This window comes from Myotis daubentonii, chromosome 11 (assembly GCF_963259705.1).
Source record: "Myotis daubentonii chromosome 11, mMyoDau2.1, whole genome shotgun sequence".
NCBI classification, from domain to species: domain Eukaryota; kingdom Metazoa; phylum Chordata; class Mammalia; order Chiroptera; family Vespertilionidae; genus Myotis; species Myotis daubentonii.
The window spans coordinates 14960392-14988008 of record NC_081850.1 but is presented as its reverse complement, the minus strand read 5'-3'; the positions used below and the strand labels follow the sequence as shown (position 1 = coordinate 14988008).

The 27617-nt window shown below is 35.8% G+C and overlaps 2 protein-coding genes across 6 annotated transcripts in view; one reads left to right on the top strand and one right to left on the bottom strand.

Moving 5' to 3' along the window:
- The window catches only part of IFT74 (intraflagellar transport 74), a 90266-nt gene that overhangs the window by 21842 nt on the left and 40807 nt on the right, over positions 1-27617 (top strand). For 2 of the 4 annotated variants that reach the window (XM_059656517.1, XM_059656516.1), the window contains 6 exons: positions 703-764; positions 15234-15372; positions 17366-17428; positions 19994-20137; positions 23454-23494; positions 27219-27298. In XM_059656517.1, the coding sequence (XP_059512500.1) occupies positions 703-764; positions 15234-15372; positions 17366-17428; positions 19994-20137; positions 23454-23494; positions 27219-27298 (529 nt within the window). The remainder of the gene's footprint in view (positions 1-702; positions 765-15233; positions 15373-17365; positions 17429-19993; positions 20138-23453; positions 23495-27218; positions 27299-27617) is intronic. The other 2 variants (XM_059656519.1, XM_059656518.1) reach the window with 1 other exon arrangement.
- LRRC19 (leucine rich repeat containing 19) lies at positions 4924-13090 on the bottom strand. 2 transcript variants are annotated; one of them, XM_059656520.1, is made up of 6 exons: positions 12987-13070; positions 11474-11525; positions 7615-7704; positions 6573-7086; positions 6034-6222; positions 4924-5252 (listed from the first exon to the last, which is right to left on the bottom strand). In XM_059656520.1, exons 3-6 carry the CDS (start codon positions 7693-7695, stop codon positions 4924-4926), a joined length of 1113 nt encoding a protein of 370 aa, XP_059512503.1. In that variant the 5' UTR covers positions 7696-7704; positions 11474-11525; positions 12987-13070. The 2 variants fall into 2 exon arrangements, with proteins under 2 accessions (XP_059512503.1, XP_059512505.1); XM_059656522.1 differs by lacking the exon at positions 11474-11525 and having other exon boundaries at positions 12987-13090.

The window sequence follows — 27617 nt, the reverse complement described above, 5'->3', positions numbered from 1 at the left end:
GATGTTAGCAGCTAGTTTATTTTAATTATAAACATTTGGATGAAAATAACATGCAACTTATAACTAACATAGCTTATCATTTATTTACACATTCAAAGTTCTGTGAAACAGAATTTATAAAATGACTCTTTTTTTCTAAATTGGGTTCTAAAAGCATGATAATTTAGTGAAATTATTCTTGGCTTTTAGAATACAGGAGAAGTCCCAATTGGAAAACTATTTTTAATGCCAAATGTAAAAAGTAAAATCTTTTGTATGTGTTTTGTCAGTTATTTGGGATAAGTCCAAATTCTAGGCTGAATATATACAGGTAGAGTCAATTAGGAGTGCTCAGGTACACTCCTGAGTTATTTAAGAATAAAATTTGTGTTGGGTCTAAATTTAACATATTATTAACCAACTGTTGAACATCCAATAAATATTTGAGATTTTAATTTCATAAATTAAGTTTACATTGGAGTATTTGACAAAATGAATACTTTTGATGTGAGATTACCGTGCCTGTGAAGAGGACGTAAAAAAAAAGATCTGGTATGGTGATTTGTTAATTGAAACAAATACTGTATTTTTTAAAACTTTTTCATGTGGCATTAGAATTATTGTAATTATCTCTCAATTAGTTCACAATCTGAATAACCTTTAAATAGTTTGATTAAAATGGCAATTTCTTATCCCTCACTTTTGTATTAACTCTTTATTTAGCTTAAAGCTCAAAATGATCGAGAAACACAAAGTATGGATATCATATTTACAGAAAGACAAGCGTAAGTACAATCCATATAGAAATAAAACATTTATAAGTGAGTTGTATTAGGTAGTTTAACTTCTGAGTCATTTACTTCCTTACTGATTTTCTTGTTTTTCCCTGTTGTACTCTTTAATTTAAAAAAAGTTGAATATTTGCAATGCAAATTATTATTTGAACATCTATTATCTTTATTTACTACTAAGTACTGAAATTCTGTACAAGTAAAAGTACTGTATAGATTAGATAGCTATAATTTCTACTTCTAGGAGTTTAAAAGTCTTAAGATGGATCAAAACATTCTTATCTCTACGGTTTATAATTTTAACCTGGGCTTTTTAACTAATTTGAATTATGAGATTTAAACCCCATTCTAATGAAAGGCACATTATTTACAGTATTTCATTATCTCATATATTATCCAATTATTAATTGATAATAGTTATATTAGTAAAATCCATATCATAGGTTTAGATTATATGTGCATATTTACATATAACTGGTTAAAGATTAAATATTAAGGGAATTATGGCAGTGACACTAATGCCTACAAAATAATAAGTGGATATCCATTTGGGCTGCTATAACAAAATATCATAGACTGGGTATCTTATAAATATTAGGAGTTTATTGTTCACAGTTTTGGAGTTTGGGAAGTTCAAGATCAAGACACCATATGGTCCCTTTCCTGTGAAGGCCCTCTTCCTGGTTCATGCCTGGGGCCTTCTGACTGTGTCCTCAGCGGGTGGAAGGGTCTGGGGAGCTTTGGGATCTCTTTATAAGGGCACTGATCTCATTCATGAGGGCTCTATCCTCATGACCTATTCATCTCCCAAAGTCCCCACCTACTAACACCTTTAATTTGGGGGTTAGGATTTTCACATGAATTTTAGAGGGGTGCAATTATTCAGACAACGGCAATGGTTAACATAATTTTCTTCATCTGCATTTTGACCTTAAATATTGTCTAAGGCAATGCAAACATAGATGAGCTATTTTGTACATACATATACTACCTACATTTTGTCCCAAAAATATATCAATAGTAATCTCTTTGAGAGCAAGGATAATAGTTTACCAAAATTAACAAAATTCTGTAACACCAAATATACTGTCATGTTACCTCTGCATGTACAGTAAATATTTAATGAAAACTAGCATGTTAAAATATAATAAAAATTTTGAAAGATAAATACAATTCTCGTGTTGATCGAAAACAAAGAAATCTCTTCCCCCTCCATTATTTGATGTTCCTGTAAAATGCTTTCTTAAAAACTACATATACTGGAAGTGTCTTCCCTTGTACAAAGGAAATTCCATTTTTCTGGTGACCCAGCTCTTACATGAAAACTTTCTTTTTTTGTTATTGTTGTTCTGTTATTTAGTGCAGATATTTATCATTTACTTTATATAAGATACTCTTCTAGGTGCCTAAAGAATAATATAAATAATATAAATAATATAGCCCATTGAAGTCCTTATGATATTTACAATATGTAAGTCCTCATTTATTTAATCATTTATCTACAGACTTACATAATGCCTAGGTCATATTTGTAAATATTATATGTACATGTTTCATAGATATTTCATACTAAATGATAAACCACAGATTATAAGTTTGAGAATGTTAGAGTTTTTATTTTTATTTGGCTCATTTGGTTGAAGAAATAGTTCTTAAAATATACAAGTTTGTTCTAAAAGTGTCAGCAGTTTCAAAACTTCATATCCGTAGTTTGTAATTGAGGCTGAATGAAATAGGTTCTCCTGACCCTTTTAAGAAGAAATTTAAGTTATGAACAAAAGTTATTTTTATGAAGTTTACTTTTATATGCAGCAGAATAGATTTATTTTATGTGTTAAGCAGATAACCAAAATCTCACTAACACAAAGATCTACCTTGATACTCCTCATTCAAAGGGAGTAGGAAATGCCATACCTTTTGAAGGCAGGTGTAAAAAACTTCTGTTTTAATGTTCTTCTACTTTAATCTCACCATTTAGTATGGCATGACCATCTGGTTTATTACTGAACATCTCTTCATAATAAGTTGGTTATGATATATAGCCTCGATATATTACTACAATTCTTACACACCTGACTTTAAGCTCAGTTACATAGAGCTGCATGAGCTAATGATTTTCTTCAACTTCTGTTGTATATACTTTTCTAGTTTGGTATTAGTCAAAAATTAGTTATCTTTTAAAAACATATGTAATTATAATTTTAAGTCCATTTATTTATTTTTGTTTAGTTAGATATTTATTAACTACCCAATATTCATTTATAAGAGGCTCTTGAATATAAGAGATTAATGTAGGCTTTACTGATTCATATTTAAATTTTATTTTACTCTGTTTCTCAAATATTAATATTTGCCTCTTAAAATATGACATATTTGGTAAAATGATAGATTATTTAGAAAAAGATTCCTCATGTTTCTATTATCTCATTTATACTTGAGATTGAAAACAATGAAATATAATTGATAATATCTATTAGAAAATAGTATGCGTAAAGCATTTATATTCTTTAATGAATACTAAAAACATTTTGATAAACACAAGCAAATATGCATAATAAATGAGTTCATTTTCTATTTCACTAGGTATATCATCCTAAACAGTTTTTGTTTTCCTCATAGACATTTGAACTGAATTTATGTATTGATACAAACTTTAAAATGACTGCAGAATATAATGTACGTCTACATTATTTGTAGTCTCTTTTTTTCTAAGAAAGTACCAAGTAAATACACATTTTAAAAACTGTGTTATAAATTTGAACAAAAATAAAATAATATACTATAGTCCTATATACCCATAACCCAGCTCCACAACCCACCCTGCTTCATGTACACCTTTAGCCATTGTTCCCTTTTCTGTACTATGAAGAAAATCAAAAACATCATTTCACCCATGAATATATTTCAGTGTTTTAGAGATATTTCCTGTAAAAGATAGAGATAAATACATTTAACCTTCCCACCTATGATAGATTTTGTTACAATTTTAATGCCAGTATTTCCATTAAATTAATAAAATTATGATTACAGCCAGTTGATTACAAGGAATTGACTTTTAGACTCTTCCTATAATAGTCTTATGGCCAGTGTTTTTCAGACTATGTTCTTTGGACCCTTATTGTGCTATGAGCTCTTAGTAGGCATACCTTAAAGAAAGGTTGGAAAATTCTTGATACTTTGCTTTTAGCTTAGTAAAGTTTCAGATGAGTCCTATATAGTAAAGAATCTTGTTTCACTTTGTTTAAACCTAGTATTTCCTATAGTAATTCTTTAGTAATTTGACCATGTACAAATTCCCCCCCGTCGATACTTCTGAATGTCTCTCTCTGGAAATTAACGTTCTAGAAAACAGTTTGGGAAACGTTCCTCCATGATCTGGATCCCAAACAGTTGTTCATGGACCAACTGAAGATTTCTCAGCCCCAACACAACTTATTTGAATAGAAATCTCACTAAGAGAGACAGAAATATGTATTTTTTAAAATAAGATTATTTATAGATCATTTTGATACACTGCGTTGTGGTGACAATCTTTCTTTATAACCCAGATCAGTAATAATTTATTAGGGATTGTGCCTGGACATAATGCTATGCTCTAAATTGCTACTAAGTTTTCAGGGAATTATTGTGCCAATTCAGGAAGCATTAAAAAAATGTTTTCCAATTCCATGAATTCATTTGGTGAGCATAAAAAAATCAACCCAAGTGCATTGTCAGTTTAAGCTATCTCTGTTCCTTACTCTGACTTATGATATAAATCCAAAACCTTTATTTCTCTACTGATTCCAATAAGTAAAACATTAATATAACTTATCTGTATTATATCCAATATCTGAACTAATATGAGAATCAGTTTATTTTAATTAATTAATAATTTACTTTAGGCTTTTTTTTTTTTTACTAGTATGTATAGTCTTCTGAATACTACTGAGAATAGTGTTGTAACTATTAGCTACCAAGGAGTGTCAGTTACGGTATTTGGACTAACTTTTTCAATACCAATGAGAAAAACATAATTTTATGATATTAATATGTGTTGCAATTAATATGAAGTTCTACTAGCTATAGTTAGGTATGTCACATATGAAAATCTCCATGTCTAAACTTTCAGTGAACTGGTAACATTTTTAAAATAATCAAAAATTGAAAGAAATTAATTTTCTTCACATAATTCATGAGTATCTATGTATTTGTCTTCAATAAACCCATCATCATCCACTACAAATGAATGTAGTTGTTCAAATATTACTGTAGTGTCTTCCGAGTTTGTATCTGGTATCTGTGAAAGGGAACTTGGATTTTGGGTAAAACCATCTTCATAGGTTTCTACTTCATGTTCTTCCAGGTGATGATGTTTATAGCTAAGCAGACTATTATACCATATTGGCAATTTGATAGCAATAAAAATGAGGAGAGAGGTCACCAGTACAGTCATTACAACACCAACAAGAAAAGCCCAGCTTTTTCCAAGAGGTCCATGTTCTTAAATAGGATACAGAGACAGGGAGAGAGAATGAGAGAGGGAGAGAGGGAAGATATTTTGTTAAATTGACAACAAAAATTAGACATCTTAATAACTCCCCAATATTGGTATTAGAAATGAATGTACTTTATAATTTTCTTTAAGCAAAAGTTAATAAAACTACAAAATAAACATATAAAGTTATTTCCTTGAGTGGTAAAAGACTAACTCCTGTCTTTACAGGGATTGTTTATCCATTCACCTAGGAACATTATTGATTTATACATTTTAAGAATTGTGACTTGCCCTGGCGATTTGGCTCAGTGGATAGAGTTGGCCTGCAGACTGAAGGGCCGGGGTTCGATTCAAGTCAAGGGCTCAGACCTTAGTTACAAGCTCCATCCCCAGGCCTCCATCCCTGGACAGGACATCTGTGGGAGGCAACCAATCGATGTGTCTCTCTCACATTGATGTTTCTCTGTCTGTCTCTCTCCTTCCCTTCTACTCTCTCTAAAAATCAGTGGAGAAATATCCTCAGGTGAGGATTAACAAAACAAAAGGAGAATTGTGACTTTACTAGTTAAAATTAAGCCTAAGAGTAGTTAAGTAATATGCCTAGTGGCATTTGCCTGGTAACCAGCAGAGCCTGTTTTGGAAACCCAGTATTTTGTAAATCTTTTGTTGACATGAGGAATTTTACGTTGTTTCTAGTAACTTAAAATGCAGAAAAACAATGAGAACTAATTTAGTTTTTTAGTATGCTGTCTTCAGCAATGTTAGTATTCAATACCAGTACATTACCTGAATTTCTTGTTAAGTTGTTCAAAGAGCTATTAAATGTTGAATTCCTAATTGACTGAAAATTAATCTGAAGGTCTTCAGTTATAGGTGAAGGAAGTTTTGAGTAGCATTCAGCCTTATAAGGTACTGTTTTGATGCTGTAGTATTTCAGTTTATCTGGGTAGCTGCACATGGTGATGTTCTCATTTTCTAGTAAATCAGAAAGAATAAATTATGATTTATTATGGAAAATAAAATATGGTTAATAACATTTTATAATTATGTAAATTAGAATTTTTTGACATGTCATTATTGGTACTATAAGAAACTCTTATATTGCCTAGCAACACAAGGGAAAGATGCACATTCCTGTTTATAAAGTTATTTTATAAATATAGTTACTAGGTACAGTATCTATATATTGTTTAGTTTGTAATAGTAAAGATGTTACGATTAAGATTGTAGTGAAAATCTGGGGAAAATGGGAGACTTTTCTGGGGCGAAACAACCAAAAATCAATCACATTTTTGGTTTTGATTAATGTAATAATGATAGCTTACCTAATGTTACATTGGATGTGTTTAGCCAATTCTGCAAATTCAGTAAACTACAGGAGCAGTTCCATGGATTTCCATGTAAAATGATTAATTCCAGATGAAACAGTTGTGGTACATCAAAATAGCTTATCAAATTGCCTTGCAGATTCAGAAATTTCAGGTTTTTAAGAGGCACAAATATATCAGGATTCAGTTGTAATATTTTGTTCTGGCATAGATATAACTGTTGTAATTTAGTTAAGCCTGTAAATGCACCCTGTTGAATTATGTGGATGGAGTTTCTACAGATATTTAAAATTCGTAGATTGGAGAGGTTACCAAAACTATTATTACATAAGATGATGACACTGTTTTCAATCAAGTAGAGCTCAGTGAGTAAATAATACATCTGTAGAATACTTGTGTCTGTAATATTCAGAGTAATTTGGTTATAACTGAGATCAAGTACAGTAACCTCTTTATTGATATCCGCTGGAATCAAATAATAATTCTGTTTAGTGAAATTACATTTGACTTCCTAAAAAATAAAAAAAGAAATGTATTAATCAGAAATATATTAACAGAATTTTCTAAATTTCATATCCTAGCAATTAAACATTGGAAGAAAATAGTTTAGAAAAAATCTACTGTCTAATCTTTCAATATTATAGTGTGAAAAAGGAAAAGCTAATGCTTTTATTTCTTTATTGGGATGAAATATTGAAGATTAAGGAAATTCTGATATGTATAATTGATTGAGCAGGGAGATTCTAGTTTGTAATACAGGTGTTATTGTATAATCATTACAGAAAGAAAGACTTTTGGTGTATTCCCATTTGTATATGTGGAAATACATGATGAATAATAATTCTGTTAAAAAATGAAGTCTGCTTTTGTCAAATTAGAATCTGGCTCAGAGGTCACAGATTTTGAATATACCCAGCTAACTAAAGAGTTAGTTTTGATGGCTTGGTTTGGATTTTTTTCTTTTTTTGCTTTCTTTTATTTGGGACATTCAAAGTGTACCTTTGAAAATATTTTCACTGTTTTGATTGTAAAAACTTACTGTTTTAAAAGTCTGGCTTTCATCTGAAAGTATTAGCATGAAGAGGGGCCAAAACAAGATCAGTATGCATGTGGCTTTCATATTGCAGGCCTGGTGGAAAAGAGAGTATTGTCATGTCAGTAGGTGACTAGCACTTCAGAGATTATTGAAGACATTTTGCTTTCCTTTTTTCTCCTTTTAAATCTATTTTTTCTTAAACTATATAAAATGTGAAACAATTACATGTTCCTTCACCCATCCCTGTACTCTAATCTTAAATTAGAAAACTCCTATGGAGAATGAAAGACAGTATTTTTTTAAGTGTCTCATTGGATCTATTGAAAGTAAGGTCCAGCCCTAGCTGGTTTGGCTCAGTGGATGGAGCATCGGTCTGCGGACTCAAGGGTCCTGGGTTCGATTCCGGTCAAGGGCATATGCCCAGGTTGCCGGCTCGATCCCCAATAAGGGGTGTGCAGGAGGCAGCCAATCAATGATTCCCTCTCATCATTGATGTTTCTCTCTCTCTCTTCCTCTCCCTTCCTCTCTGAAATCAATAAAAATATATTTAAAAAATAAGGTCCAGAAGAATATGTATTTATGTATATGTGTTTAAGAATACTCTTCTTTTCCTTTATATTTTTATCACCATTTTATCTCCCCTATACCCTCTTTCACCTCCACCCCACCTCCCATAATCACCACACTGTTGTCCATGTCAATGAGTAGTATATTCTTATATTGCTATTTCTTTTTCTTTTTTTAAAATTAAGGTGTTCTTTATTGGTATTATCCATTTACCTACAAGTGTGAGAGATAAGAGTCTTTTTTCTTTTTTTTTTTTTTTAATCTTTTCTTTAGATGCCACACACCAGCCTTGTCGAAACAAAGCCACCAAAAATTTGGTTGCCTCCCCCAAAAAATTGGGAGCGAGAGACAGAGAGAAGATAATAAGAGTCTTTAGTTCTCTTTCAAACACTCCCTACTTTCATCTCTAACACAACAAATATATGTACTTCCTGTCTTTTTAGTCTTCATACATAGTTACTTATAATTTGGGTTAGATGAGTATTCCGTGTGTCACAAATGTGTAAAACTATCAGTGTCTGAGCCATATAACAGGATTACTTTTCTATTTCTGCTCACAATTTTTCACTAAATTAAATGTACTGTATTGTTATTTTTATGGGCTTAGTTTTCTTCTTTTTTTAATGCATTTATACTCAAGCCCTTTAACAAATCACTCAATGTTGCATGCATTTTTGATATTTAATGTGCTTAAAGAAGTCTCTCCCAGAGCCTGTTGCCATGCTGTAACCTAGAGGAGATGAGGACTGTACCCTCTAAACAGCTGCTGACTTCCACTCTCCCTCCACCCTTATGGAAGACATTCCCTTTTGTCTTTATGGTTGGATGCCTGTGTTCTAGAATGCCTGTCTTGGATTACTGCTTTTTTTTTTTAATGGAGTTTTCTGTAATAGCTTCCTAAGAAGGTCTATAGGCGGGAAATTTTTTTAGACCTTGAAAGATAATTTGGTTAGAAGTAAAGTTATAAATAGGAAATGGTTTTTTCTCAAACTGTTGATGGCATTGCCCCATTGTCGTAGGGTTTTTAGTATTACTGTTAAGAATGGTGATGCTATGCCATTCTAGTTCTTTATCCTTTTATGTAACTTGCCTCTTCTTAAGGTTTTAAAATCAATATTCTGAAGTGTCATGGATCTTCCTGAGAATCTGTTTTCATTCATGAAACTGGGTACTTGGTGGATGCTTTCACCCTGGAAGCTCTATCCCTCAGTTCTGAATTATTTCATTGATAATTTTCTTCACCATTTTTTTTTAAGTCTCACTACTCTTTAGAACTGCTTTAATCTGGTGTTTGGGTGTTGGATTTCCTAGAATGATTTTCTAATATTTTATCTTGAATTGCCTATATTTCATTTTATTCTGCTTTCAAGGATATATCCTCAATTTTATTGTTAATCTCTTAAAGTTTTCCTTTACAACTCATTTTAATTCTAAGAGCTCTTTTTGTTTTCTGAAAATTTTCTTTAATAGTATCTTATAACATAAGTTATTGTGTCTTGTATCTTCCATGTTCTTTTTTCCTTTATTAGCCTCTATGTCGTCTTGTTATGCTTTTCCACTTTATAATGGTCAGTATCCTTTATATTAGAGACATTCTGTCTTCATATATCTGTTAATATTTGGTTTGCAATTTACAGATAAGACTGGGAAACAAAAAAGCTATTTGGATACAACATTTATATAGGTCTTATTTCTGTAGAGTAAAAAACTTATTCGACTATTTCTTTGGGAATCCCTAAATGTCATTATCTTGAGATCTTTTCCTAGGACTGGTTGGATCCCCAAAATGACCTTTCCTTTTTTGGTAATCCTCACCGGTGATATTTTTTTCCATTGATTTTTAGAGAAAGTGGAAGGGATGGGGGGAGACACACACACATACACACACACACACACACACACACACATTGATTGGTTGCCTCCTGCATGCACCTCGACCAGGTCCCTATGCCCTTGACTGGAATTGAACTCTGGCCCCTTCAGTCTGAGGGCTGATGTTCTAACCACTGAGCAAATGGACTAGGGCCAAAAATGACTTCTCTAATTTGACTGAACAGATAAAGCCAAATGACTAGCATTTGAGAGCGGAATGGTAGAAAAGGTGGGTTTATCTCAATAATTAGTATGTCAACCTTAACTTACTTTCCCTTTTTTTTCTTTTTGGCACAATGATCCTGGTGGTGGAGGGAAGCCTTAATCTTCTGTTTATATGGGAGAGGAGCTTTACCTGACTGGACAGAGATAGGCAGGAAACTTTAAACTAGAATCTAGCCCCTCCTCTACTTCCAGAACACCTGGTGCTGCCAATTTCTGGGCCAGTTTGGCATTTTGCAGTGTAAATCCTGTGGCTCCTCAGCTTTCCACTCTGCTGGTTCAGGGAAATTTTGCTTTCCCAGTCAGTTTCCACTTAACTATTAACTGTCTAGTTTCTAGGTTTTATTGTTGTTGCATCCTTTTTCATTCTCTTTGTTCTTATGAGTTTATATTCCTTCTTGCCTTTTATTTACATTTCTGTCAGGTTTGGGGGAGAAGTCAAAGTTAATGGCAACATTCATTATACCATCTTTCACTAGAAGTTGCCATTTATTGGAGTAATTTCTTCTTGCTTAATAGTTACTTTCCATTTAGTGATTTTACTCATGACATTCATGCTTCTTGTTTTTATTTGTGCATTTTTTAAGTCAACACTAAAAACAGCTACGAACAAATGATGTTTGAAAGATATGAATATATCATGTTAGTACCACCCTTAGTGGTTTTCTATAATTTAAGTCTTATTTTTCTTTTGAGCCTTTTTATTTACAGCATATGTTGTTTAATGATTTTTAAGGAAAAGTTTATTCTACTAGAGCAGGAAGTAGAAAACTACTCAGAATAAGCAAGACTCATTTTCACGTTACTAAAGTCTGTTGTCTGTTACCTCATTAGCAATTAGGTATTTATTGTTATTTTGATACTACCCTATTCTAGTTAATCTACTCTTTGCCTTCTATTTGTTTATGTGTTTATACTTATTTCCCTTCTTCTTTCTCCCTTTCTGTAGCTAAGTCAAATTTGTTAGAAAAAGCCACTATTCCTTCTAGATATTACAACTTGGATATAGATCATAATAGAATCCCTTTTAGAGTCAGAAATGAGTTCAAGTTATCACTTATTCCAGACCACTGCCCACAAAAGAGTATCCCCAAATCGTATATAAAAGGTATTTTGCCCATGTTCAGTGGTCCCTAGGAATGTGTGCGGCCTCTTCATTTTCTCGTTTCAGTATTTCTCAGTGGTGTTGTGAAGTTCTTACTGTTGTCACTGGCAGGGTCCAGATGTGGGTAAAGTAGAAGTGCTATTTTTTTCTGGAATAAAAAGGATAGGGATCATTAAAGGAAGCAATTAGACTACAAAGAAAATTAAGTGAACTTAAGTAAAAAATTGATATGGAGTGAAGTAGCTGAAGGAGGTAATGGGGGTCAGGCAAGACCATGAGCCTATATGGAAATAGAAATAGGATCCTCTTGTATTTATTATCTTTATCATCTATTTATTACTAATCATTATGTTCTCCAGTGTGCTAAAGGAAATAAAATTATAAGAATTAGAAAAGAAGTATTTCTTTCTCTTTGATAAATTTTAAAGTTAGAAGCAGTATATACTCAGAGCTTAAAGTAGATTCTGTATAAGAAAGCATTCAGCAATCTAAGGCATTAGGTCTAAAGCCATTAAATGCATTGATTGAGCTCCATGATCAATGGGACTTTCTGTATATTTGTTTATTTTTTGAGAGGGAAAAAATTGAGAAAGGGGGTAGATGTTGACCAGCCAGACACTGAATGGATAAATCACTAGACAGAGGAAACATTTGCTAGCATTATTGTCTATCTTGAAGAAATCAGATTGCCAGAATAGCTAGCCAGTAGATTATGAAGAAAATGTACTTGAGTCAATTTACCCTATTTAAAAAGTTGGATTTTTTTCTCAATTTGAAATTTGGGTTTAAATGTAGTGATTAAAAAATAGAGAACAAATATATCAGTTTATTTTAATTATTTCACAAATTAAATGCCCTTTTACATAGCCTACAGTCTACATAGAGAGAAAAAAAGCTTTATATAAGAGGAAATGATAGATATTGAAAAAGAAAGAGTGTTGTTCTTATGTAGTTTTTAAGCACAAGTTTCTTAGGAGTTTTTGATTATTTGCTATATATGACTGTTATATACTATGAAGTAAAAATACGCTGTAATTATTTTGGTCTTGTTAAAGGTATTTATAGTTTGCCATTAAATATTTTAGATATTTATGCCAAAAATCAATGTATTTTGAAGTAAAATGTTAATAATTCACAATTAATTTCACTCTTACAATTAACCATTTTAAAGATTTTTTTCCCCTCCAGTTTAAAAACTTGTAATGGAAAACTTCAAGAAAAACATCTAAGTAAAGAGAATAGTCATCACCCAATTTCAACAATTATCTACGGGTAGCCAGTAATTTTTTGTTTTACAAATTTGTTTTTAAGTTAATGTCACCTCAAAATGTTGTGTGATTAACATATTTCAAAATAAAAAGGTCATATAAATTTGATTAGATGAAACCTTTTTTTAAAAAGAAAAATACATTTTATTATAACTTTATTTGGGAAATTTTTTTTGGCTATTCTAAGGTTAATATCTATAGAGTGTGTGAAAATATCATATTCTCTGCTCTTTCATCATTTAGCAAAGGCATAATTTTTTTGTACAAATTTAACAAACAAATATGACTTTTTAAAAAAATTCAGCAACAACCACCAAACCTGTAAATATATAAGATCTTACCTTTACTTTTTTTTGTCTCTGAGACTGGTGTGCTAAGAAATCTATTCTGTTTCTTCACCATTAAAAAGAAAGCTATGTCAGATGATTGCATTTCACTTTGTTTTAACCTTTGTACCCAGTGAGCAGGTGATTTAAAAAAACCACTAGACTTCCTTAGCAAAAGATTGACTAGAAGAATAATTTCTTAAAGTCATCTTTGACTTCTTTAATGTAACAAGTAAGGTGGTTTGCATAATCTTTATGTTTAATTACTCATAAAAGTTAAATATTAACAAATTTACTTTATGAGTTAAAGTATGTAAATTTGAGAATGCTAAAGTGATTTAAGTGTTATTCCTGAAGGTATTTTGTGTTTAGAAAGATACAAGATGAAAAGATACCACCAAATTTAGTACTCCACTGAGTTTAAACTTTATATACTCATTTTTATGACACCATCATTGGTGATTTACTGCCAAGTTATAACCTGAGCCAAGTGCTAGTATCAAAACACTTGACACTTGACCATTATGTGGCCTTGAGAAAATCAGTTACCTGCCTTTTGCTGTTAACTTCTCTGTAAAATGGAATACTGTACAACATTAGTTTCCATCTAACTACACCAAGACATGTCACAAAGAAACATGGTTAAGAGGCAAGTAATCATGGAGTTCAGAATTAGTTTGTTCCGGACGATTAACTCCTCTAGGCCTCAGTATCTCCTTAATCTATGAAACAAAAAGACTGAAATAGATAACCTCTTCTGCTTGAAAGTTCTATGAGCCCATAGCCAGCCGTGGGCAAACTAAGGCCCGTGATCCAGCCCGTTTGAAATGAATAAAACTAAAAAAAAAAAAAAAAAGACCTGTACCCTTTTATGTAATGATGTTTACTTTGAATTTATATTAGTTCACACAAACACTCCATCCATGCTTTTGTTCCGGCCCTCCGGTCCAGTTTAAGAACCCATTGTGGCCCTCGAGTCAAAAAGTTTGCCCACCCCTGCATAGACCCATATAAATTGTAGCAACAGTAAACATACTTGTAACATCAAGCACTGTAGTAATTGAGGTTCAAAGTAAAGAAAGACATCACTCCTTGTCCTAGAGTGAGACAAAAATAAATAAAAATTCCAGGCAGTCTGTTTCATTATGTTCGTCATTTATTTGATTATTATGATATCTTTTCAGGAAGATTTCTGAGTTTAGGTTATCTTATGCTAATGGAGTATGAGTGTGTAAAGAGTGTGAAGGTCACCGATATGTGACTATATAGGACTTAGCTAGTGATTGTGAAAACTGTAGAAGTTGGTTATCTACTTGTAAAAGAGATTAAATAGTAGAATAATCATTTTGAAACTTAAAATATAAATTTATTGCATTGGGATTAAAATTTATCTTTAAGAAAAATTTTTATATGTAAATCTTGAAATATTTACATGATAACTAGCATCTTACCTTTTTATTCTTTTCAAAATGTTTCTCTATACTAATGATAATTGACCTTGCATAGGGTAGTAACTGGCACATCACTGGTATTTCTTGTGGTTATATGATAAATATTATTGTTTGTAATTAATTCACTACTACTACTTAAATATGGTTGTACTTTTAATGTTTTTGTTTTATGATTTTGGAAATTATTACTTTGCATTGCTAAAATATTGCTGATAATTTGTGGAATACCAGTTTTAGTTAAAGCAGTGGATAAAAGGGAATTTAAGCAAAACATATTAATCTAAAGCTGTGATTTTTAAAAATCATATTGCACTATAAGCTCTCTCTACTCCCAGTTCAGTCAGAGCTGTGCTACTTTATATGATTTACATGGTAAACTTCCATACAGTATTTCATTTGGTCAAAGAATTCTGTAGCTATGAGATGTTTGAAAACAACTCTTCTAAAATGCAACTATCTTATTTGTCTTGAAGGTATGATAGCAAAAATTATAAATACATCCTCATGTTGAAGGCTTTAATGATTTTCTGCGATGATTTTTGTGTTTCTTATAAGAATGTAAGTAAAATGGAGAGTAAGAAAATAGAATCATTTGGGGGTTCAGAAGAAAAAGACAAAGTAAGTCTGTGCTGAGTGGAGCCAAGTTTTGTACAGGTCAAATAGGATTATTTGTATGTTTATAAGAACTTTTAGATCCACAATTATGATTGAATACATTTATGTGCCCTATTTAATTGAGACCAGGACCTGAGTAACAGTAATGGTTTTGTCCCTCAGGATAGTAAGGAATATTGCATACTTTTGGTTTCAGGAAGGAGAGACAAATTAGAAGTGTAGAAGAAGAAATTGAACAGGAAAAACAAGCAGCAGATGGCATTATAAAAAATATGTCTCCTGAAAAACAAGTCAAGTACATAGAAATGAAAACCACAAATGAGAAATTATTACAGGTAATACTAATGACTCCTTCGGGACAGGCATGCAGCAGTCTTGCCACTATGGGCAGCATCGGCATCCCCCGAGAGCTTGACTAGACTTACTGCTCCGTCTTTAACAAGGTCCCCGGATGATTCACAGGATATTTAAATTTGAGAAGCACTGCTTTAGAAAAATTTATTCTTATGCTGCATGATGACCTAGCTTTTACTATATTATTTGTTCAGTTCTATGCATCCTTCATTTTTGAATGTCATAAAGACATATGAAAACACTTACTTTTAATCAACTTTTAATAGCAACATTAAAAGGCCTAATATATCTGAGCCACATGAAATGAATATTTACATTTTTTTCTTCCTGCCTAATAAACCTCACATTTTTTTATTAAAAATATTTAATGTTGACACTATTGCAGATGCCCCCCATTTCCCTCCTTTACCTACCTCTACCCACCCCACCTCCCCTTCCCTTGGCCTTCACCACACTATTGTTAGTGTCCATGGGTTATGCATGTGTGTTCTTTAGCTAAACCCTTTACCTTCTTTTTAAAAAAAGTATATTTTTATTGAATTCAGAGAAGAAGGGAGGAGAGAGAAATAGAAACATCAATGATGAGAGAGAATCATTGATGGGCTGCCTCCTGCATGCCCCACACTGAGGATTGAGCCCCCAACCCAGCATATGCCACAACCAGGAATCGAACCGTGACCTCCTGGTTCATAGGTTGATGCTCAACCACTGAACCATACCGACCTGGCTCCCTTTTCCTTCTTTATCCGGTCACCTCCACCCTCTCCCTTCTGGCACCCTCCAGTCTATTCCATGTACCCATGATTCTGGTTCCATTTTGTTCTTCATTTTATTTTGTTCATTAGATTCCTTCATTGACAGTTTAATATAACTTTTATTTTAGACAGGATTTATAAGACACAATGAAACATTGAAAAAAGGGTATTACAGAAATGTCAAAATATAATTAATCCTGCATAGGGGTTCTCAAGTGAGTAATAATCAGTTTAAGGGTTTTTTTCCCTTAAAGGTGTTGAGTTATGTAAATTGCTGTAGGTCTGGGCCCTAAAAGAAATTAGGGACATCTTAAGTCTTCTTGCTACAATAAAATAAAATTTTTAAAAATAAATCAATTAAATTTAAAAAGGAATTAGGCAAAAGAGATATGAAAACATGGTTTAAAAAATCAAAATTAAAAATTATAACTTTAAACAATGACAGAATGAGTTTGAAGGCTTTTCAAACTTGATGATTACAGTGATGTGATGATTTAGTGTGAAAAGGATAGGCTACCTTCAACAGGCTTATAGAGTTGTTTTTTTTAATCTTTACTTAAGGATATGTTTCCATTGATTTTTTAGGGAGAGAGAGAGAAATATAGAGTGGGAGAGAAACATCAATTGGTTGCTTCCCATATGCCTGGACTGGGGATCGAACCCACAGCTTAAATGTGTGCCCTGCAACTGGAATCAAACCTGCAACCTTTTAGTGTATGGGATGATGCTCCAACCAAATGAGCCACCCAGACAGGGCATAAAGTAGTTTTAGAGGTGGATCATGGCAAAGTTGTTAGAAATAATGAAAAAATTGGCAAAAATAGCAGTGAATACTAGTAAATTCTAGTCAAATTACAAGATAAGTTTTGAAGATGTTTACAAAATTTACTTTGTCACATATTTATTTAAAATATTGAGAAACAGAAAAATTTATTCTGGAGTGTTATTTTTTTTCTTTCCATTTTATTGATTTTTAGAGAGAGGAAGGGAGAGGGAGAGAGAGAGACAGACAGACAGAGAAACAGAAATATCCATGGTTGTCTCCTGCATGCGTTCTGGCCAGGGATGGAGCTGCAACCTGGGTATGTGCTCTGACCTGTGATCGAACCTGTGACCTGGTGCACGGGATGGCACTCCAACCAACTGAGCCACACCAGCAAGGGCCAAGTTTATTCTTAATGTAACTGACATATGTATTTGCTTTTTTTCTTCTTTTTAGGAATTAGATACACTTCAGCAGCAGCTAGATTCATTGAACATGAAAAAAGACAGTCTGGAAGCTGTAAGTATAAAATCAAATAAGATTTCTTATATTACTCATCTACAAAACAAAAAATTATATATATATATGATTCAGCTAAATATATTAATGGAACTCATCCAAGTAAATATTTATTTAGCAGTTTACTTACAAGAGTATAATAATTTCTTCCCCACTTAGGGCCATAAATATACTAATTTGGTAAGAAATTAGATTCAGTTAAGTACCTACTGTGTACAAAACAAGTCACTCGGCCTAATGGGGCACATAATCCAGTGGTAATTTAAAGATATGAACAAGGAGACATATGTAATACTTTAAACAATAAAAAATAAAGACATATGAACAAGAGATAAAACAAATGAAGAGATCATTTTATCACTAAAGATGTAAAAGCTTGCATTCATTTTCTTATTTGTTTATTTAAACAATTTTAATTCACAAAACAAATCATGTTTATGGTAAAAAAAATAAAATAAGAATAAGATGGAAGTAAAAATGCCCGATTTTTTTGCCCTCTTTCCAGACAGAGCTCCTCTTACATTTATTGAGTGCTTACTTTGTACTTTTTTGAATTCTTGACAGATGTCACCAACATTGTCCCTGAATCTTCACAATAATCCTGTAATCCTAATTTGGCTTTCCTGTTGTGGAAAACCTTCAGTGGGATTCACGTTAGTGTGCTGTCCGCGGCTTTTTTGTTTTTCACCTAATGTTCTCTCCTGGATGTTCACATCAGCTCTTAGAACGGCTCCCTCATTATTTTAAAATCACTACGTTGTATTACATTGTATGGCTGTAATACAGCCTTGTAATGAATAGACTGGAGGAGTTATAAATAATGCTGGCATGGAAACATTTGCATACATTTTATGCAAAGTTATATGAGTATATCGTAAGATACATTTTTTGCAATGGGTCATAAACGTAAAATGTGAGATTGCCTAATTGCCTTCCAAAAAGGTTGTTGCATTTTTTACTCGTAGACCCAATATATGGGAGTGCCTGTTTTCACTGCACTCACTGACAGCAGGCATTACCCATCTTTTCCATATTTGCTAGTGTAATCGGTAAAAATTACTATTTTGTTTCAATTTTCATTTATTTATGCATGAAATTGAGTTCTCTTTATTTATTTGTTGTTCAGTGTATTTCTTTTTTCTGAGAACTACCTTTTCATGTCCTTTGCACTTCAGTATACTGCCTGTACCTCAAACTTGGCCTGCCTTTCCTATGGAGTCAGGTAGATACAATGATAATAAAATTAGTAACAATGGAACATTGATTGCCATGATTGTTGGCATCTAGCTTGCAAAAGAAATAAATATGAATGTTTTGTAATCATTCTTTTGGAAATTTGCTATTAAAAAGTTTGCTTGAAAATATTAAGATTAGAAAAAATTAAGAATCATTGATCAGCTGCCTCCTGCACACCCCACACTGGGGATCTAGCCTGCAATCCCGGCATGTATCCTGACCGGGAATCGAACCATGACCTCCTGGTTCATAGGTCATCGCTCAACCACTGAGCCACACCGGCCGGACTGTATTATTTTTTATTGTTACTCTTCACCCGAGGATACTTTTTCCATTGATTTTTGGAGAGAATGGAAAGGGGGAGAGAAACATCCATGTGAGAGAGATACATCAATCAGTTGCCTCCTGCACATGCCCTGAAATGGGATGGAGGGTCGAACCTACAACCCATGTACATGCAAGACGATGCTCTAACCAGCCAGAGCTCATCTGTATTTTTTTTTTAATTTTTATTTTCTTGTTTAAAGTATTACAAATAGGAGGTACATATGTCTCCGTTTTTCCCCCATTGACCTTCCCCCGGCCTTCATCTGTATTTTTTTTGTCATGCCTTTTCACCTGAAGCTAATCCATTACTGATCTTTGCCTAAAACCTTTACCTATGGACTTTTAAACATTCATTTTTTCTTTTTTTCTTTCTTTTCCCTTTATTGATTAAGGTATTACATATGTATCCTTATCCCCCATTGTCCTCTGCCCCCCCCCCCCATGCCTTCACCCCCCTGGTATCCAGTTAGAGAAAGATAAATATCTCATGATCTCACTCATTTGTGGAATATAATGAACAACATAAACTGATGAACAAAAATAAAGCCAGAGTCATAGAAGCATCAAACAGACCGTCCAACCTAAGAGGGAAGGCAGGAGGGGAGGGGGAGATAAAAGATCAACCAAAGGACTTGGATGCATGCATATAAGCATAACCATTGGACATGGCCAGTAGGGGGCGGGGGGGGGAGGGAAGGCATGTACTGGGGAATGGGATCTGCTGGGGAGAGGTCAATGGGGGAAAAAGAAGACATATGTAATACTTTAAACAATAAATTTAAATTTTAAAAAGTTTTAAAAAAAGAAGAAAATATGCAGGGATCTATTTTTATTATTCCAGTTTAGAAATGTGTTTCCTAGCATTATTCATTAATCTAGATACTTTATATATCCATTAAAAGATGCTGGTGGTTTAAATGTGTCCTTATTCTTATAAAATGAAACCTATTTGAAATAATTTTTGATGAATTAATGCATTTTTCCTTTTTTTGCTCCCTTCAGGAAATAGCACACTCCCAGGTAAAACAGGAGGCTGTATTACTGCATGAAAAACTTTATGAGTTAGAGTCCCATCGAGATCAAATGGTTGCTGAAGACAAAAGCATGGGGTCCCCAATGGAAGAGAGAGAGAGATTACTTAAGCAGGTAGGAAAAACAAACATACTTATTTTAATATATCAGGATTTGACAAATATGTTTATTTTATTTAAGCCATCTGAATTGACCAGAAAGCCATTAAGTTTATTGTGTCTTTAAAAAAGAGTGAAAAGTGAGCTTCACCTAAATCAGTATGAACTACTTGACCATTAAAATCTAGTAAAAATCATCTCTGATATAAATGGATTTTTTTACATACACCTTAATTTTATGTGGTGTTCATGCATATGATGGCCATTTTTTTCGTGTTTTGGATTCTATGAGGAAAACTTAAAACTTTTCTTCGTTAGTTAATAAATAATTAGGTAATCTTATTGAAAATCTGTTCCATTATTTGTTTTGGGCATCATATTTAGAAATGAAGTGTCCCACAGCTAATGACTTTTATTAATGAAACTAGAGGCCCGGTGCACAAAAATTTGTGCACTGGGGGGGGGGGGGGGTCCCTCAGCCCGGCCTGTACCCTCTCGCAGTCTGGGACCCCTGGGGAGATAACGACCTGCTGGCTTAGGCCTGCTCCCGGGTGGCAGAGGGCAGGCACAATCCCTAGGTGCAGCCCCTGGTCAGGCTCAGAGCAGGGCTGATTGGGGAGTTGGGGCGCCGCCCCCTGTCAGGCACAGAGCAGGGTGGATCGGGAGGTTGCGATGCCACCCTCAGTCACGCTCAGGGTAGGGCCGATTGGAGGGTTGGGGCACCGCCCCCATCACACTCAAGGCAGGGTCGATGGGGAGGTTGCGGCGCTACCCCCTGTCACGCACAGAGCAGGGCCAATCAGGGGGTTGGGGCGCTGCCCCCTGTCACGCACAGAGCAGGGCTCATCAGGGGGGTTGGGGCTCCGTACCCTGTCACGCACAGAGCAGGGCCCATCAGGGGGTTGGGGTGCTCCCCCGTGTCATGCACAGAGCAGGGCGGATCAGGGGGTTGGGGCGCCACCCTCTATCACCCACAGAGCAGGGCCGATCAGGGGGTTGGGGCGCCGCACCCTGTCACACTCAGGGCAGGGCCGATGGGGAAGTTATGGCTCTACCCCGTCACAGACAGAGCAGGGCCCATGGTGGGGGTTGGGGCACCGCCCCCTATAACCCACAGAGCAGGGCCGATAAGGGGGTTGGGGCGCCGCCACTGTCACACTCAGGGCAGGGCTGATGGGGAGGTTATGGCTCTACCCCGTCACACACAGAGCAGGACCCATGGAGGGCGGTTGGGGTGCCGCACCCTGTCACACACAGAGCAGGGCCCGTGGGGGGGGCGGGTGTTGGGGCGCCGCACCCTGTCACACACAGAGCCGCAGGGTGATCAGGGGGTTTGGACGCTGCCCCCTGTCACACTGATCCCGGTGCTGGGAGGCCTCGTGGCTCCACTGATCCCGGTGCTGGGAGGCATATTACCCTTTTACTATATAGGATAGAGGCTGGTGCACGGGTGGGGGCCAGCTGATTTGCCCTGGAGGGTGTCCTGGATCAAGGTGGGGGTCCCCACTGGGGTGCCTGGCCAGCCTGGGTGAGGGGATGATGGCTGTTTGCAGCTGGTCACACGCCCTTCAGGGTGGGGGTCCCCACTGGGGTGCCTGGCCAGTCTGGGTGAGGGGCTGAGGGCTGTTTTCAGGCTGGCGGGTGACTGAAGCTCCCAAATGCTCCTTTTTTTCTTTTTCTTTTTTTTATTCTGGGCCAGCTTTAGCTCTGGCTCCAGCTCTGAGGCCTCTGCTGCTGAAAGCAGGTATCTGGTTTGTTTGGGTTCTATTATCGAAACACTGTATCAACTCCAGCTCTGAGATCCCGGCCGGCTGAAAGCAGGTTTCTGGGGTTTTGTTTAGCTTCTATATTTGTAACAATGTTTCAAACTGCCAGCTCAGAGGCCTGCAGCGGCAGGCGGGGAACGTTGGTTTCCTCCGTCACTGAAGCAAGCAAGCCCCGTGTTAGTTTCAAGCTGCCTGGCTGCCGGCCGCCATCTTGGCTGGCAGTTAATTTGCATATCTCGCTGATTAGCCAATGGGAAGGGTAGTGGATGTACACTAATTACCGTGTTTCTCTTTTATTAGATAGGATTAAAATCTCCTCCAAAATCTGCCTATTCAGAATGACTCAGTTGTTTGAGTGCTGTACTGTGCACCGAAAGGTTGTGGGTTCTATCCCCGAGTAGGGCACATACAAAAGGCAACCAATCCATGTTTCTCACATCGATGTGTCTCTCTTTGTCTATCTCTCTCAATCTCTCACCCTCCCCCCTTCTCCCTTGCCCCATGTCCTCAGGTGAGGATTAAAAAATATAAAAAGAGTCTGGCTGCTGTGGCTCAGTGGTTGAGCATGGACCTATGAACCAGAAGGTCATGGTTTAATTCCTGGTCGGGGCACATGCTGGGGTTTCAGGCTCAATCCCCAGTAGGGGGCATGCAGAAGGCAGGCGATCAGTGATTCTTATAATTGATATTATTATTGAAAATAAATAAATAAAATCTCCTATGAAATCACAATATGTCATACAGCCATGTCACATGTATTCACTAGCTTCCTTACTACCCCAAGGCTGGCTTTAATTTAATACTAAGTTATAATTATCCTATTATTTATCATGAGATACCCTAACTATAGAGCCCTTAGGAGAACTGCATGTGTATTTGAGAAGAGCCAGTCAGGAGCCTACAAATGGAATTCCTTTGTAGTCTTAGATTGAATCCAATGGGTTTGGAAGAACCTTAAGGATCAACTCAGGAGCTATTTAAGTATTATGATCATTCTAGAAAAGTATTAAAATCTAGATTCTCTGAAGCTTCCTTGGAAAAGAGATCATTGGAGTCAAAGGAAGAGCGGTCTTCGTTGGGACAGGTTACCAGATAAAATAAATTAATATTTTAGAGGAGCAAAGAATATTTTAGTGTGTGTGTGTGTGTGTGTGTGTGTGTGTATATGTGTGTATATATATATATTTCATATTGCATGATGTATATGTACCATAAAATTTATTTATCTGAAATTCAAATGCAGTGGGATTGCTAAATCTGTCAACCCCACCTTATATATTGGGGGTTTATATCTTAGATATTTATGTAAACTGATACAGTTAACCTCATGATACCATGTGGGTTAGTATGAATATTATGTCACCACCCTTTCTTTCAGGAATAAATAAAAATGTGTGAATAATTCCTTAGAGATGTTCGTTTTAACTTCAGAGGTTGAATTTTAAGTAAGTTTCAAGAGACAAGATTTGACATTTTAGTGCAACATATCTTAGAAGGAAATTATTTTTAAGATAGCCTAACAATGAATAATTCTTTAAATACTATTTTCTTTTTATGCCTTTATAGGTTAAAGAAGATAACCAGGAAATAGCCAGTATGGAGCGACAGTAAGTACATTTGTACTAGGACATTTTGCATCCCTTTCTCATCTTTTAAATTAAATTCTAAATGTACAAGAGGTGCATATTATCACAGTGATTTTGGCGTGGTTCACATTGATAATATTGACATAACTTTCAATCTTTTTTTCAGCTTTAAATACATTTTATACAATTCACATATTTAAAGTATACAGTTGAGAGTTTTATAGTATATTCACAGAGTTATGCAAGTATCACTTCAGTCAATATTAGATCTCTTTAGTAACCTTAATTATACCCTTCCTGTTATCCTCACCCAATCATCCCCTCATCCTAGCCCTAGAGAACCACTTTTATTTTATGTAGGTAGAGTGGCCTATTCTGGACATCTACAGTAATAAAAGACAAAGATGCTAGTTGACAATACCTTCGCTACACCCTAAGCCATGCCCGCCCGCCAGTCAGAGCGACTATATGCAAATTAACCCAACCAAGATGGCGGCCAGCAGCCACTGAGCTGGAGCAAGCCAGAGGCTTGGTTGCCTGGGCGATGGAGGAAGCCAAGCTTCCTGCCTCCCCTGAGCCGGCTGCGGCCTCCGCTCATGGCAACAAAGTTTCAATTATAGAAGACAAATAAATCCTAGATATCTGCTTCCAGCCAGCCTCCACTGGAAGCTTGGGTGGCTGGGGGCCGTGGCCAGCCTACAAACAGACATCAGCCCCTCACTCAGGATGGCCACACCCTCATGGGGTGAGGGTCCCCGCTGGGGGGCTTAGCCAGCCTGAAAATGGCCCTCAGCCCCTCACACAGACTGGCCAGGCACCCCAGCAGGACCCCCCACCCTGAAGGGGCTGTGGCCAGCCTGCAAACGGCCCTTAGCCCCTCACCCAGGATAGCCAGGCATCCCAGGGGAGACCCCTACCCTGAAGGGGCTGTTCCCAGCCTGCAAACAAACAGCCATCAGCCCCTCACCCAGGCTGGCCAAACACCCCAGGGGGGACACCTACTCTGAAGGGGCTGTGGCCAGCCTGCAAACAGCCATCAGCCCCTCACTCAGGCTGGCCAGGCACTCCTATATAATAAAAGGGTAATATGCAAATTGACCCTAACAGCAGAATGACTGGGAATGACTGGTCACTATGACACACACTGACCACCAGGGGGCAGATGCTCAATGCAGGAGCTGCCCCCTGGTGGTCAGTGCGCTCCCACATGGGGGAGCTCTGCTCAGCCACAAGCCAGGCTGCCGGCTGCCAGCATAGCAGTGGTGGTAGGAACCTCTCCCACCTCCTCAGCAGCACTAAGGATGTCTGACTGCCAGCTTAGGCCTGATCCCCCTGGGGAGCGGGCCTAAGCCAGCAGGTGGTCATCCCCCAAGGGGTCCCAGACTGTGAGAGGGAACAGGCCAGGCTGAGGGACCCACACTCCCCCCCAGTGCACAAATTTTGTGCACCGGGCCTCTAGTTTTATATAATAAATGGAATCATATAATATATGGTCCAATGTGGCTGCATTCTTTCACTTATCATAATGTTTTCAAGGTTCATCTGTATTGTAGCATGTATCAATATTTCTTTTTTATTGCCAAATATTTCTTATGTGGATATAGCATATTTATTTTCTGTCCATTCATTGATGGACATTTAAATTGTTTTCATTTTTTGGCTGTGATCATGCTGGTATGAAATTCAGGTACAACTTTTTGCATGGACATATGTTTTCACTCCTTTTGGGTATACACCTAGGAGTGGGATTGATGACTCATCTAGTAACTCTATATTTAATTTTTTGAGGAGTTGCAAGATAATTTTCCAGTGCAGCTGCACCATTTTACACTTCTACCAGGGTTCCAATTTCTCCACATCTTCAAACTTGTTATCTTTTTTTTTATTATAGTCAGCCTAGTGGGATCTCATTATGGTTTTAACCTGCATTTTCCTAATGATTAATGATGTTGAGCTTCTTTTCTTGTATTTATTGGCCATATGTATATCTTCTTTGGAGAAATCTATGTTCAGATCCTCTGCCCATTTTCAAATTGGTTTATTTATCTTTATTTCACTGTAATGGCTTCATTTATTCTAGATACAAATTTCTTAACAGATAAATGATTTGCAAAATGTTTTTCCCAATCTGTGAATGATCTTTTCAGTTTCTTTTTTATTTTATTTTTAATCCTCACCCGAAGACATACAAGGACATACAAAGAGAGAGGAAGGGAGAGAGAAATGGAGAGAGAGAGAGGAAGGGAAAGCCAGAGATACTACAATGTGAGAGAGAAACATTGATCGACTGCCTTCTGTACATACCCCAACTGGGGATTGAACCCGCAACCTTTTAGTGCACAGGACGACACTCAACCAACTGAGCCACTCTGACTAGATGTCTTTTCTAGAGAGGAAGAGAGATAGAAACATCAGTGAGAGAGAAACATCATTGATTGGCTGCCTCCTTGCATGCCTGCTACTTGGGATTGAGCCTGAAACCTGGGCATGTCCCCTGAATTGAAATTGATTAAGTGACTTCTTGGTACCCGGGTCAAAGTTCAACCACTGAGCCATACCAGTTAGGTACCTTTTCACTTTCTTGAAGGTATCCTTTGAAGCACAAAAGTTTTAAATTTTGATGTCTATTTTATTTATTTTTTCTTTTATTGCTTTTGCTTTGGTGTTATATATAAGAAATCAGTTTCTTATCCAAAGTCACAGAGATGTATGCTTATGTTTTATTCTAAGAGTTTTATAATTTTTGTATATGATTGTAGGGTATGAGTCCAATTTTATTCTTTGATTGTACATATCCAGTTGTTCCAGCACCAGTTATTGAAATATTCTTTTTTGACAAATATCTATATATATATAAAAGCCTAAGTGACTGACCAACCGGTAGCTATGATGCACCCTGACCACCAGGGGTCAGACGCTCAACGCAGAAGCTGCTGAGCTGTGGTGACTTGACAGCTGCGGTTCTCAGGTGATGCACCAGGAACCAGAGGGGAGGGAGCCAAATTCCGGGGTGCATCACCCAAGAACTGCCCCCGGGACCCCCTCAGGGGATGTTGGAGAGCCAGTTTCGGCCCAATCCCCACATGCCAGGCCAGGCCGAGGGACCCCCAGCAGTGCACGAATCCATGCACTGGGCCTGTAGATATTTAATATTCTTTTCCCATTTAATTGTCTTGCATCTTTGTGAAAAATCAGTTATATATAGATGCAAGATCTGGACTCATAGTTCCATCTCACTGATAGAGTTAGAGGGAGTAAAGATCAAGTCACAAATATTCCAGAACCACAGCTATGATTACTGTATACTAAGTACAGCTGCTTTTGCTAGAATTTTAACCCATATGATCTATCAGTGCAAACTTTCTCCTATTTTTTAATGTTTGAGATTAATTTTCCAATTAGTTCAGGTGATACAAACCTACCAAAAACAAGTTACTAAAGAGTTTTCACTTCCCTAATGTTCTAAGTCATGCTCAAAACAATGTGGGCAAGCATCAGCTTTTGGAATCAGGCGACCTAACAGTTGCAGAATATACTTTCAGTTCAAATGTGAATCATGAAAAAAGATCTAGAAAAAAAGCATTTCTCTCTAAATTTGTAGTATTATCCTGAGAATAGGGCACATTATTTCTAGATATTGTTTATGTAGCTTAGAAAAGAAATGATTTCCTAACATCATCATTAAATGTTTTCACTGAATACCTATATTAACTGTCACAAATTCATTAAATAATATTTTCAATAGGTTAACAGATATAAAAGAAAAAATCAATCAATTTCATGAAGAAATTAGACAACTTGATATGGATTTAGAAGAACATCAAGGTAATTTTTCTGGCATTTTTATAATGTATATTAACAGCTATATGGCAGTATTGATACAGTGTTAATTTGGGCCTTGGGGACTGTTTATACGGGATTTATTATTTAATTATGACATCACTAACTTTACAAAAATACTAAAGTATAATATTAAATATTATAATTAATATTATTTAAGCCAACTCAAAACTTGAAATAACTTAAAATGATTATAGAATGATAAGAATTTATTTTCCTTGGCAAAGCAGTTAAAAAAATGAAGTAAAATGGTTTCATGTTGTTACAGATTTTAAAGTTAATACGTTCTCAATATAGTGAATTA